The 13,228-nt window shown below is 63.6% G+C and overlaps 1 protein-coding gene across 1 annotated transcript in view; it reads left to right on the forward strand.

Moving 5' to 3' along the window:
- The window catches only part of RPTOR (regulatory associated protein of MTOR complex 1), a 141,866-nt gene that overhangs the window by 106,232 nt on the left and 22,406 nt on the right, over nt 1–13,228 (forward strand). The window contains exons 12-20 of the mRNA XM_053910450.1: nt 2,189–2,272; nt 3,806–3,916; nt 4,250–4,324; nt 7,165–7,230; nt 7,506–7,697; nt 7,995–8,135; nt 9,505–9,622; nt 10,239–10,379; nt 10,662–10,820. Coding sequence (XP_053766425.1) covers nt 2,189–2,272; nt 3,806–3,916; nt 4,250–4,324; nt 7,165–7,230; nt 7,506–7,697; nt 7,995–8,135; nt 9,505–9,622; nt 10,239–10,379; nt 10,662–10,820 — 1,087 coding nt within the window. The remainder of the gene's footprint in view (nt 1–2,188; nt 2,273–3,805; nt 3,917–4,249; nt 4,325–7,164; nt 7,231–7,505; nt 7,698–7,994; nt 8,136–9,504; nt 9,623–10,238; nt 10,380–10,661; nt 10,821–13,228) is intronic.

Consider the following 13,228-nt stretch of genomic DNA (forward strand, 5'->3'; position numbering starts at 1 on the left):
GGGGGGGTTGTTTGGTGCGAACACAGACGAAAGCCAGTCCTAGTAGTGAGAGTAACCTACGTTTGGCGGTTCTTTAAAACTGGACCCACGGAAGGAACCAGAAGGACGATGTCACGTCTGAAGAGACGTGTCCGGCCCGTGGCCCAGGGTGGCTGTGAGTGCGGCCCGGCAGCAAGTCAAAACTTACTGAAAACACTGTGAGGTTTTTGTTTTTGTGATTGCGTGTCACCGTGAGTACAGTGTGTGGCCAAGACAACTCCTCTTCTCCAGTGTGGCCCAGAGAGGCCCAAAGGCTGGACACCCCTGTAGTTTAAAAGAACGCCCTTGACGTCTCCCAGGACGCTCGGCTGCCGATGTCCCTGCATCGCAGGGCCCTCTGACACCGGGTCCGAGACTACGGGGTGTCGCTGCTTCGAAGGGGCTCCTCCCCCACGGGCAGCGCCCAGAGACCGCTGGTCACAGCCAGGCTCGTGACTCGCCCCTCCCCTTCCCACGGTGCCCACAGAAGACCTGTGTGAGCCTCGAGCTGCGTTTCCTGCCTTGCACACTGCTCTGCCTCTTGCCTTCAAAAACAGAGCTTCGTAGATGGTGGCAGGGCTTTAAATAACAAAAAAGAAACCCAAACAGATAGGACCCTCGGTGAGCTCATGTGTGAGTTCGGTGTCTGATTCCTGAGGATCACAGCCACTTTCAAAAACTAGCCAGCGGGAGGCCCGGCTCAGCCTGGCGCATGGAGCCTTGGTCCTCAGGCAGTTTCACGTTCTTCCACCACAAACGCCGCCGCCCAGGACGCTGCTGGAGACGGCGACGCCCCTGGCCTTCCTTGGAGATGGGGAGGCGAGCACTCCCTGCTTCCCGAGCGCCCTCGTGCCCAGTTTCAGAGACGATGCCCAAGTCAGGCGGCCCCACGTCTGTTGATGGAGGGACTGCGGTTTCCAGAGCTGAAGCCATTTAAGTCACCGTGAGGAAATGGGACAATCAGGCGGCTCAACTCAGCCCACATCCCCCCGTCCAGCTGTGCACCCCCAAACGCTGCTCTCAGATGTGCGCAGGGGCAGCCCCACGTCACATGGGCTGGCTCATTTGGGGGAGCATGTCAGCCTCTCAGCCCCAGAGCCTTCCCCTCAGAGACCACCGTGAGTCAGGGTGGCAGTGGCCCCCAGTGAAGTGCCTCCACCCGGCGACACCCCTCCCCCTCCTCTCCTGCCTCCCCCTCCTCGGAGAGACCTCCAGAGCATGGTGCTGTCAGGACACTGGCCCCCCATCCACCACCTGGGTCCTCCCTGCACCCCGACCCTCTTCCTGCCACCGTGTTCGCCTCTTCACGGGGGAGCAGCTCTGGCAGCCCCACGTCCTCACCCCCTGTCCCATCCTGCTCTGCCCTGCCGCCCATCCCCACACCCTTGGGTCCTCCCACGAGACATGTGGCTCCTCTTCCAGCAGCAGGGGACACGGTGGAAGCCTCCTGTCCCTTGGTTTCACTGCTGCCACCCTGTCCTCCGCGTGTCTGCCCGCCCGGCTCCCTGCCGGCCGCCTGCCCTGGCACCCCCAGGCCTGACCCCATGGCCTGGCCCCGACCTCGCCCGTCGCCCCATCCCAGACCCCATTTGCTGTTTCACATAAAAGCCCCTGCCCCCTTGTTCTGAGAGTCAAGGAGGTAGGAAGCAGAGGGCCAGAGTCACTTCTGCAGGGGGGCAGCTTGGCGAACCTGCGTGCGCAGCACAGTCAGACCCCCGCAGCAGTGCGGACTGGAGGGTGGGGAGGGCACAGGTGTGTGGCTGCTCCGGCCCCGCTCTTCCCCTCCGGCCTGTGTCCTGGGGAGGGATGGTGTGCGTGTGCAGAGACACACCCACTGGCGTGTCTGTGGCGGCAGGAGATGACAGTGACTCACCTGTCAGCAGCACGGTGCCAGGGCATCACCAGGTCCTCCACCTGGCTGCCGAGGGGCCCATGCGGCCGACTGGTCGCTGGGGCCGAGAGGAGGCAGGACAGGCAGCGGCCTCCATGGTGTCAGGGGTCTGTGCACCACAGCACCCTCAGCCACGTGCTTCCGAACGCGCTCCACTGCTCCCCGGTCCCCGCCTGACGTGGGCGTGGCACAGAGTGTCCTCCCCGGGAAGGAGCCCCTGCCACGGTGACCGGCCGGGCCACACAGCCTTGAAGTGACACTGTCCCCTTCTTCCCCCAGGTGCTGCTGAGCCAGGTGCACCGGCTGAGAGCCCTGGACTTGCTGGGAAGGTTCTTGGACCTGGGCCCCTGGGCAGTGAGCCTGGTGTGTGTTTCTGCTGCGTGTCCCGTCTGAGAAGTAACAGAGCTGTGTGACCAAGGGTGACGTGGGGACGGCCGTGCACCTGTGAGGCTCTGGGAGGACACACTGTGGCCACAGTGTCCCCCTGAGGCTTCGCCCTCCCACCCCCTCGGCTGTTATTAGGTGTCACCTTCGCAGGGCGGAGCGTGCCCCTCCCTGTCAGCCTGGCTCTGGGCACGGCGCTGACAGCTTCCACGTCACTCTGCGGAGAGTAGAAGCGGGTGGTTACAGCAGGGAAGACTGGCAAGAAGGGACCGAAAGCGGTTTGGCTTCCCAGCAGTCAGAGGTTGAGGAGGGGTGAGGCAGGACCTGCAGACTGAAGGGGGTTCGGGGGCCTGCCAGCGGTCGAAACGTGCAGACCTCGTGTGGTTCTGTCTGCGAACATTCGAGAGTTAAAGCTCGAAGCGTTAGTGCTCGTGGAGCAACAAGAAGCGTAGCTGAGTGTCTCGTGTCGGTGCGGGTGCTTGCCCGCGTTTCCGGGCAGGTGACAGTGTGCGGCCCTGGTTTCACCTAAGAGGCCTGTTTGTAAAGATGGGTGCGGAGTGTTTGCAGGCGGGACTCGGTGGCGTCGCTGCGCTCAGGGCGTCTGGGCTCACGTGGGCGGGAGGCCAGCTGCGGGCAGCCGCTGCGCTGAAGCTGGGGCTCGCGCGTGGGTGTCAGCAGGTTAGCTGGACTGTGTGTATGGGCATTAAAGTCTTCTCGTCGTGTGACGTCAACAAAGGATGGTGGCTGAGAGCCCACCGCAGAAAGAGACTGTGGGGCTGGGGAGGCTAACTCAGCTCCCGCCCTGGTGTGCGGGCAGTCGCGGGGCCCTGGCCAGGTCCACGCCGGCCTGTCACTCCATCTCCATGGCAGAGAAGACAGGAAATGTGTACCAATAACATTTCAGAGAGATTCTCATCCATGTGGTTAATTAAAATTAAAAAACCCTAAACCTGGCCCTTAATGAAGCACACGCATGCCAACTGGAAATCTGTGACTTGCCGAATAAGCCGGACGCTGTCACGGGCACAGACTGGGCCCATAGCTGAGGGCCCGACCTCCTGAGCCAGGGAGGCAAAGGCTCGTCCTCATGCACGTGGCCTTTAACAGGGGACACGGCACTGCGTTGCCATTGGCCTGGGACCCGCTTCTGGGGTCCTGACAAACCTGAGACCAGGACAGCACAGAGCGGACAGGGTTGGCGTCACGGGGCTCTGCCCACCTGTCCCGAGATGCCACCTTCTCTCTGAGCCCCCTGCCTGGGAGCAGAGAGGTGCCCCCGCAAAGGTGATTTGTGGCCAGAAACCAGGCCCAGGGGCCCTCCCTGACACATGTCTCCGTGCGAAGGTCTGTCTCTTGTGTACATGAGACTCTTGGAGCTGGGGGGACGCTGTCCCACACCTGCAGGTCACAGTGTGGGACCCGCCCTGCTGCTGAGAGCGAGCAAGGTCGCCCGGGCGAGGGCGGGGACCCCAGGGCCCGGCCGCCTGGCCCTGATGCACCCGGTCCCTGCAGGCGCTGTCCGTGGGCATCTTCCCCTACGTGCTCAAGCTGCTGCAGAGCTCCGCGCGGGAGCTGCGGCCCCTGCTCGTCTTCATCTGGGCCAAGATCCTCGCTGTGGACAGCGTGAGTAGGCTGGGGGCCCCCCCACCGTGGGCACAAGGCTGTGTCTGCATGCTCCGTGGCCTGTCCCTGCCACGGGCCTGCGCTCTTCCTGTCCCACCATGTCCTGGGCCTCGGGCCCTGCCCTGGCTTGTCACAGGGTCTCCTCACCTGGGGGCACGTGGCCCCTCCCCCAAGAACAAACAGCCTCTGGCCTTGTGTCCTCAGGCTGCGTGTTGTGGCGAGGCTCCAAGGCACAAAGCAGTTGCTGGGTGTTCACTGGTGCCTGCTCCATGGCGAGCAGGGGAGCCCTTCCGGGTACTGTGCTCACACACATCTTGTGTCTTCTCTCCCCAGTCATGCCAAGCGGACCTGGTGAAGGACAACGGCCACAAGTACTTCCTTTCGGTCTTGGCAGACCCCTACATGCCAGTAAGGACCCAACACCCTCTGTCAGGGGCGGTTTGAGATCTGTCATTTGTCTCCGCTCCCCTGTTACGCTGCGGTGGCCCTGTAGCAGCTCTGGAGCAGGAGCTCCTTGTCCCTCGCCACCCAGGCGGGGAGCCCCCAACAGGCGGGGGACCACGCTTTGGAGGCCACGTTCACACTGTGGCTGCTGCCTCGCTCAGATGGCACGGGTTTCAGTGGCTGTCTTGGCGCCGTGTCTGAGTGAGAGTTTGGGTCGCCCCGACTTTTGCTGGCATCAGTCTCTTCTCCCCGGCACGCCATTGCCGTGTGCTAGAGTCCCTCCCCCTCCCCTGCTGTCTACGGGGTCAGCGTGGGGACGCTGATGTGACAGACCGCGTGTGCGGCGAGGGCTCGGGCGCAGCAGGACGCCAACATGCCTCAGGCGGCAGGGAGGCCGGGAGGGGGAGGGGTCCACATTTTACACGAGCCGTATGGTGCCAAACGGTTAAAGCACGGCAGTCTGTGAGCAGCAGGTGCAGTCACTCCTGTGCCGGCTTTCGGACGAGGGTCTGGACCCCCCGGCTCCGGCCCCGGGCACGGTGAAGAGGGCAGGTGCACGCCCCCAGTCTACTTGAGGCTGGCCGCCCGATTACGCCGTCTTCCGCAACTGGGGCTGTAGAAAGGCGTTTTTGTGCACAATCTAACCCCGAGCTGGTCTTCTGAACTGAACGATGGTGTAAAACTGGGCTGCCGTGCAAATGGTAGCTGGCACTCGTGTGTTCGAACTTAGGGGTGGTGTTTAAATGTCGTCGTGGGCGATTTCAGGCAACGCCCAGAGTGTAGGGAACAGCTCCGTTCTTCAGGGTCGGCAAGCACACCAGGGAGCCGGACGGAACGGCGCTGGACCTTAAGTGCAATGCACAGCGGCTCAGCCGGCGTGAGGGGCCAGCTCCAACCGCGAACACACCCAAGTGTGGGGGCATGGCCACGTTCAACAGGAAGGAAAGGAAACCCCCAAAGCCAAAAACCAATGAGAGAGGTCCGAGGATGCCACGGAGGGAAGCGAGCAGGGACATTGCTGTGGCCCCGGGGTCCCAACAGCAGAGGATGCGGTCCCACAGCCAGCGACACCTCAGACCTGGCACCCCTGCCGACAGCCAGAGCTGCAAGGCGCTCACGCCCCGCTCATTCCAGGTGGGCGAGGGAAGCTGCTCCCAGTCAGCTGCCCCTGCTGGGCAGAAAGTGCGAGGACAGGCGTGGCTGGGGGCTGGAGCCTCAGGCCTGCACTCATAGCTGGCTGGCTGCATTTACACTCCCCAGGTGGGCGAGAACCACCTGCCCAGAAACGAACAGAGACCCTTCAGTTCAGGGTCACTGCACCCCCAGGGGCCTGGGAGAGGTGCAGGCACAACCTTTGCTCAGCGACACTTCAACAGCCGCGAAGCAGGGCCAGGACGGGAGACTTAGCTGGAAACACCGCCCACCGGCCAGGGAATTACACCGAGAAAGGAGCAGACGGATCTAGAAAAGACGGGTAGTTGGTGTCAGCAAGCGCATTTAAGATGGTTGGAAGAAACAGTCTTGGCTGGCATGGCTCAGTGGGCTGAGTGCCAGCCCGGGAACCAAAGGGTCTCAGGTTTGATTTCCAGTCACGGCAAATGCCTGGGTTGCGGGCCAGGTCCCCAGTAGAGGGCGTGTGAGACGCAACCAAACATTGATGTCTCTCTCTCTCTCCTTCTCTCTCTCGTTCCTTCTCTCTGAAAACAAATGAAATTAAAAAAAAAAAAATCTTTAAAATGGTTGGAAGAAACAATTTGTTTTAATTATGCCAAAAAAAGAAACCATCGTCTTGTTCCTTCAGAAGTGCTCTTGTTCCTGTCACAGGAGACCATGTATTCTGACCTTTTCACCCTCTGCCACGTGACCGGCCAGGTGCTCTCAGACGGGCATGGGGATGGGTTCCAAGCACAGTCACTGCCGTCAGAGACTGCGCAGAGGGCATGGGCAGCGGGGCGGGCACAGCCAGGGAGCGACCTGGCAGGGAAGCCAGACGTGAGAAGCGCAGTGGAGTTGTGAAGGTCCAATAAAAACAAGCCGCGTGAAGAGTCGCGGTAACGAGAGGCATCCACTGGAAGCGGAAGTGGCTGGGACAGAAGAAAGACTTTGCCCTGGTGGGACCGTGACGCCCCCTTGGCTTGAGCAGACAGCGGGGATGCGGGGAGAGGGTGGGGTGCTTGCAAGGCACCAGGGCAGCTGCTGTCACCCGGAAGTCTCTGTCCAGCAGGAAGTGTTGCCAAGGATGAGGGCGAAGCCAGCGAGTCATCAGAGATGGGCTGTTCCCGTGCGCTGCCCTGCCCGAGATCGTTCTAACCCCCGCGGTCCCGCAGGACGCGGAACCCAGAGGAAGCTGGGTGCAGGAGGCAGCAAAAAGCAGAGACGCTGGCGAGCACGTTGCTTGTAAATACAGCGGAGGACCGTCAGCCAGCCCCGCACAAACCTGGGGGGCAGGCGATGCTCTGCGTGGACCACTCAGGGCCCTGACCCCTGAGTCAGCAGAGGGTGGAGGAAAGGACCTGAGGGGTGCCATCTCACGGAAGCCCAGGAAGGAGAAAGAGATGAAGCCACGTTAGGGTTTGTTTTGCAACATGGGCTTGACCAGGGGCAGCCAGGGCACAGCCTGCGGCAGGACACCCACAGACCTGTCCCCGCCCTCAGCTGCCAGGCCCTGGGAGGGGCCGCTCTTTCCTGCAGGCTCCGTTAGACCCGTGGCTTCGCACGTGCTCCGCGCCCGCCACCTGGGGCCCTGAGCTGGTGTCTCCACCATGCTTGGGGCAAGTGCGGGATGAGTGTGACCTCTTTTCCAGGCCGAGCACAGGACCATGACGGCCTTCATCCTCGCCGTGATCGTCAACAGCTACAGCACGGGGCAGGTGGGTGGCGCCGTGCGTCCCCCGCCCTCGCCCTCCCACTGGCCGCATGGTCCCGGACTCTCATGGGACAGTCGCCCATCTGGAGAGGGGCTGCACCGGCCAGGGGACACCGCGGGAGAGTGGGGGCTGCTGCTGTGTTTAGCCTGCGTCCACAGGGTGAACTGAATGAAATTGGAGGGATTTAAAACGAGGGACACACCAAGACCTCCCTGAGAAACACCAGGGCCGTGACCCCGGCTGCGTGAGTCCCCCATGTGTGTCCCCATACCTCGCAGGAAGCCTGCCTGCAGGGCAACCTGATCGCCATCTGCCTGGAGCAGCTCAGTGACCCCCACCCACTCCTGCGCCAGTGGGTGGCCATCTGCTTGGGGCGCATCTGGCAGAACTTCGACTCGGCCAGGTGGTGTGGGGTGCGGGACAGTGCCCACGAGAAGCTCTGCAGCCTCCTCTCCGACCCCATTCCCGAGGTGAGTCCATCCCCCCAACCCCAGGGCCGGACTGCGGTGCTGCTGCCAGTGGGGTCCTTGGTGCTGGTGGTCCTGCTGGACACTACATAGGAAGGGGCACCGTGGGGCAGTTCCTGCAGTAGAGCCTGCTCTTGTGTGCTTCCTGGTGTCCAGAAACCGTCCCCCCACCGCCTGTCCCCTGAACCCTGTCTCCCTCACTGCCACCAGCCCCTGAGCAGCCCCTGGCACAGAGGGCTCTGCAGGAGTTCCAGCCCGAGGGCCAGTGTGGGCGGGGCTGTGACCTGTCCCCTCCCGCAGGTGCGCTGTGCGGCGGTCTTCGCCCTGGGTACGTTTGTGGGCAACTCTGCGGAGAGGACCGACCACTCCACCACCATCGACCACAACGTGGCCATGATGCTGGCGCAGCTCATCAGCGACGGGAGCCCCATGGTCCGGAAGGTGCGTGGCCGGGCCTGACCACGGCCCTGACCGCCGTGAGCACCCCGCTCCCAGCGGCCCTGACGGGTTCACGCTCCCCAGGCGTCCTGCCCACCCCAAACGCCCACTCTGCTTCATGCAGGGCGTTTCCCAGGCCGGCTCCCGGCACCTAGGCTCAGACAGACGGACGGACAGGTGTACAGGTGTGCTCCTGCCTCGTGCGTCAGCTGAACAGAACCGTGGGTAGAGCAGGAAACGCCCCTGGTCTCAGTGGAGCAATAGCAGCAGTTTCCATCCGGGTCTCACGCTGGTCGGAACTTGGCTCAGCACAGCCAGGTCCCCAGTCCGTCCCCAGTTGAAAGGGCCCCTGGGGGGGCTCATGGCCACTGGCTCAGCGCCTTGCTGCTAGGGCCTGGGAGAGAGGGGCCAGGCCCTGGGCGGCACCTCACGCCTCCTCTGGGGCTCCAAGTGCTCCCTGCCTCCAGTGTGAGGGGTGTGGCCGCTGCCTCCCTCCCTGTGCAGCCTGAGACCTGTCTGGCCATCCACAGCAGGCAGTGTCTGCCAGGGAAACGCAGGGGACACAGAGGTGGAGGAGGGGCCGACGGCGGCGGTGGGGAGGACGCACTACTGATGGGAGCTGGTCACTGTCCTGGGTGCCTGGCCTGGGCTGACCTCTGTACTTCTCAAGAGTGCGAACTGGGAGGCGGGGCAGGGTGGAGACTGAGAAGATGGAGCTGTGGGGGGGCTGCTTGGTCCTGCAGGGGAGGGTGGGGAGAGGGAAGGCGGGGAGTGTCCTGGGTTGGGTGCGGAGTCCTGGGCAGAGACAGATGAAGTGCCCAACTGAGCCAGGGACCCTGGGGAGGCCTTCCCTGGCAGAGGACCGGCAGGTGACAAGGCCCAGAGCAGGAGGGCAGTGGGCACGAGGGGCCGGAGGCGGCCGGGGCCCGGGTGGGGTTAGAGCTGCTTCACCGAGCGCGAAGCCGACGGCTCAGCCACTGTGGGCCTGTCCGGGCTGCCGGCCTGGGCATGGTGACAGTCGGCAAGGCCTGGCCCCTCCCGCCCAGGAGAGGCCTTGTGCACTGGTGCGTCCTCACCCTTCGTCTCCCACAGGCCGTTCTCACGGGCATGCAGTGCCCTCCTGGAGGTCGCCCGTGGCCGGTGGCCTGGCCTTGACCTAGACCTCAAGCCCCCTTGCTGAGAGGCTTGTACTCACGCGACACTCCCAGAGCTTCGCCGGCAGGCACAGTCCCTGCTGCCGACACCAAGCGCGGTTCTGTCCTCGCCTCTTCTGCACTGAATCCAGCCCTCGGCAGGAACCTCAGGTGTCACTGCTTCTCCACAGCAAGTCGCAGCCGCCAGGAGGTGTGACTGTCCTTGTCCCTCTCGGCAGGAGCTGGTGGTGGCGCTGACTCACCTGGTTGTGCAGTACGAGAGCAACTTCTGCTCTGTGGCCTTGCAGTTCATGGAGGAGGAGAAGAACTACCCCCTGCCTTCTCCCGCGACCACAGGTGCGGCCCTCACCTGTGGGCGTCTGCTAGACGGGGACCCTCTGTCAGAGCCGGTGGCGGCCACTCAGTCTCACAAGCTCGGGCCCAGGTGTCCGGCCCTCGCTGCTGCGATGCCAGCTCTGCGTGGCTCTGTGGTCTCCGCCCCCCTGGCACTGAGCGGCACAGAATGGGCAGGGAGGGGGCTGCTCTGACCCTCTGACTCTTCCGTCCTCTCACCCTTTTTGGAAATCAGATTTGGGGAAATGTTGAAGGTACTGTTAGGGTCTTAGGGAGCAGCACACAGCCCCTCCTGCGGAGACCGAGGGCCTCCTGTGGTTGTGGGGTCCACAGCACGTCGGGTCACAGCGGCAGTTCCCCTTTGCACATGTGCCCCTTGTTGGCTTCCTGTCTCACTGCCCCGCCCGCCCCTCCCCGGCGCACAGCCGGCTCTGCCAGGAACAGGGCTCGTGATCAGCAGTGAAGACATTGCAGCTGTTAGTGCACCGAGGGCCAGCCCTGCTCCGTGGGGCCTTCCCTCGCCGCCCGCTCACAAGACGACAGGCGCGGCCCCTGCCCTTGCTGCGTGTGGCTGACACTGGCCGCTGGCCGTGAACACTTCTCCCCCCTTGCCCCGCAGAGGGTGGGAGTCTGACGCCCGTGCGAGACAGCCCCTGCACCCCCAGACTGCGTGCCGTGAGCTCCTACGGGAACATCCGCGCCGTCACCACGGCCAGGAGCTTGAACAAGTCTTTGCAGAACCTGAGCTTGACGGAGGAATGTAAGCTGCTGGGAAGCGGGCCCACCCCGTCCCTGCCGTAGAAGTGTGGGCTGGCGACGGCAGTTCAGCCGCCAGGGCCCCGGGGCCCCACATAGGCACTCGGCTCCCATGGCCCGGCTCCCAGACCTGGGTCCCCCACAGCCCGCGGTCTCCCGGGGAGGGCGGCTCGGCCCCAGAGACCGGGGGTGGGGATGAAACCCACGCTTCAATCACATGCCAGTGGCTGGGGGACCTAAGGCGGGGTGGGCGCTCGGCACTGACGGCCTCCCTGTGGCACGGCAGCCGGCGGCGCGGTGGCGTTCTCCCCCGGGAACCTGAGCGCCAGCAGCAGCGCCAGCAGCACGCTGGGCAGCCCGGACGCGGAGGAATACATCCTGTCCTTCGAGACCATCGACAAGATGCGGCGCGTCAGCTCCTACTCCGCCCTCAACTCCCTCATTGGTGAGCCCCGCCCGCCCCGGTCCCTTCCGCCTGGAGCTGGGGACCCTGGGCGGGCTGCCTGGGCCGGCCAGCCCGCCGCACGGAGGTGCCGGAACCTTCCATCTGCCCCTGCACATCACAGGACAGCAGTCTTCTGCTGGGCAGCCTGCCCCCGGGGGCGAGTGACAGGCAGTGTCCCCCACAGGCCCCACCCAAGACGGGGACACTGAGTGTGAGACAGAGGCTCCTGTTCTCGGGGTGTCCGGCCTCGTGGGGTTGGCGCGTTTGGGTTCAGACCCCATGTGTCTGACAGTGACAGGGTTCTTCAGCTTGTCTGTGTCTTCAGAGGTTAGCTCTGTGGATAAGTTACATTGTTCTGAGACGTTTTCCATTTCACCCCAGTTTCCTCGTTTATTTCTATGGAACTGGCCCAGAGCTTCCTCATGGCTTTCAATCTCTGTGCTACATCAGCAGGCAGCCGGCTGGCCTGGGGGAGGCGAGGCTGCCCCCTCCCCCCCACCACTGCCCCTGTGGACTCAGGGCCCAAGGGCCTGCATGCCTTTCCACCCCCAGGGCAGCCCTGCGAGGCAACAGCGCCCACCTGCCCCTTCTCAGAAATTCGAGGTCCGCTCTCTCAGCATGCAGTGCACGGCCCCTCGGTGCACCTGGTCACTTCATTCCGGAAGTCTTGACACGTGCCGAAACCCACCAGCCCCGAGGGAGGGCCGAGTGCTGAAATGTTGTCTCTTGTCGAAGTGCAGTGGGTTCAGGTTTGACTAGGTGTGACCGAGGCCTGGCTGGGTGTTGTGAGCGCCTGCATCAGGAGCTCCCAGATGTGAAGAGGTGACTGTTCGGGTGCCGCCGACTCTGGACTTTGAAACTGGTGTTCCCAGTACCCAGACCCCCCCCCCCCCCCCGCCCCGAAAGCGCGTTCTTTCCCACCTCAGCTGAGGGGCCGCTCTGACTCAGGTGTGTGGACCCAAGGCCAGGTGTGCTCGTGACCCCTCCTGTGCCCGCACCCCTCCCAGCGCTCAGCACCCTCAGAGCACAGTGGCCTCTGTGCCCCCAGCCTCTCTCGGGGCTGGTGTCCGCGGGTCCTGCTGACCCAGGTGTGTCCAGTCCTGCCCCAGCCCACGGGCCCCTGGCCCTCTCTGCAACCCTCAGTCTCGGACTTGCCCAGACGCCGAGCCCTGCACTTGTTGAGGTAACTGTGCGCCGATGGTTGAAATCTTGTCATCATGGGCACAAGACCGCCTGTCCTAACGTCCTGTGCACTCCCCTCCCTCGGTGACTGCCCTGCTGTGGGGACGTGTCCCTGCGCCGGCACGGGCACAGTGGGTCAGCCGCGGTGCCTCTGTGGTTGGACTGGTGGGTCCGCTGTTTGGTGCCGTGTGTCTGAGGGGCCCCTGGACGTGCCCGCGGTGAGAACACGCCTTGGCCACCTGGACGCGGGGCCTGACTCCGTCGGGGCCCAGCTCGGCTCTGCGAGGGGACGTCAGGTTTGTCTCAGCGCTGGTCTGTCTCCACAGAGCGCAGAGCACGTTGTGGGCGCCTTCTCTCTCACAAAGTCCGACTCCTGGACGGGTGGCGGCTGCAGAACTGAGCTTTGTCTTCCTGTCATTCGAGCCTTTGAAACGCGAGTGGAAAAGTTACAGACTGAGCTGGAGTTGGGAGCACTCAGGAGACCACGCAGCTGAGCGCTGGTGTCTGCTCGCTCGCATGCGCGGGGACGGCACTCGCGTCCCCCCAGAACCGCGGGCTCCCACGAGTGTCTGAGATTCATAACTGCGTGGAGAACCCATCACTGGCAGCACTCACCTCTTTAAAGCCGGTTTCCTCTTTCATTTCAACCGAAGAGCCGAGGCTTTGCCTTTTTCACTGAATATTGTGCAGGTGGTTTCCACAACCATGGCAACCTAGGACATCGATACATTCCGTCTCTTCCCACAAGACCAGCCACTCGAGACCCCGGGGTCCCTCCCCGCGCTGTGTCCCCAAGCATGCCGTAGGCTCAGCTGCTGCTGGGACGAGGTGGGACGAAGCTCCTTTGATCACACTTGGGTCCTTGTCTTGGAAACCGTGCCTAGCCCGCAGTTGTCCGTCTGCGCTGGGCCCTGGTCTCCCCTGTTGCTCACTTGGCTGTCGGGCCTGACTTACTTCCACGTGAGCCCCATCGGTCCTTCCAGTTCCCCTCCCCACCCCAGGCTGGGACTCCCCTCGGCCCACAGAATCAGAGGCGCACCTGACACCCAGGTGGTGGGCACAGCTCCCGCCTCCAGTGGCCCAGGCTGCTCTGCCAGCCAGGGGACTCCAGGGACCCAGAGCTGCCACGGAGCTCTGAGCGAATTTCCCTCCATCTCTCGCTGTTTGGAAGGTCGTGGCTGCTGCTCTGGGCAATAAACCTTAGAACCCCAGTCCTGGTCCTTTAC

Source organism: Desmodus rotundus, chromosome 9, assembly GCF_022682495.2.
Source record: "Desmodus rotundus isolate HL8 chromosome 9, HLdesRot8A.1, whole genome shotgun sequence".
In the NCBI taxonomy this organism is placed as follows: domain Eukaryota; kingdom Metazoa; phylum Chordata; class Mammalia; order Chiroptera; family Phyllostomidae; genus Desmodus; species Desmodus rotundus.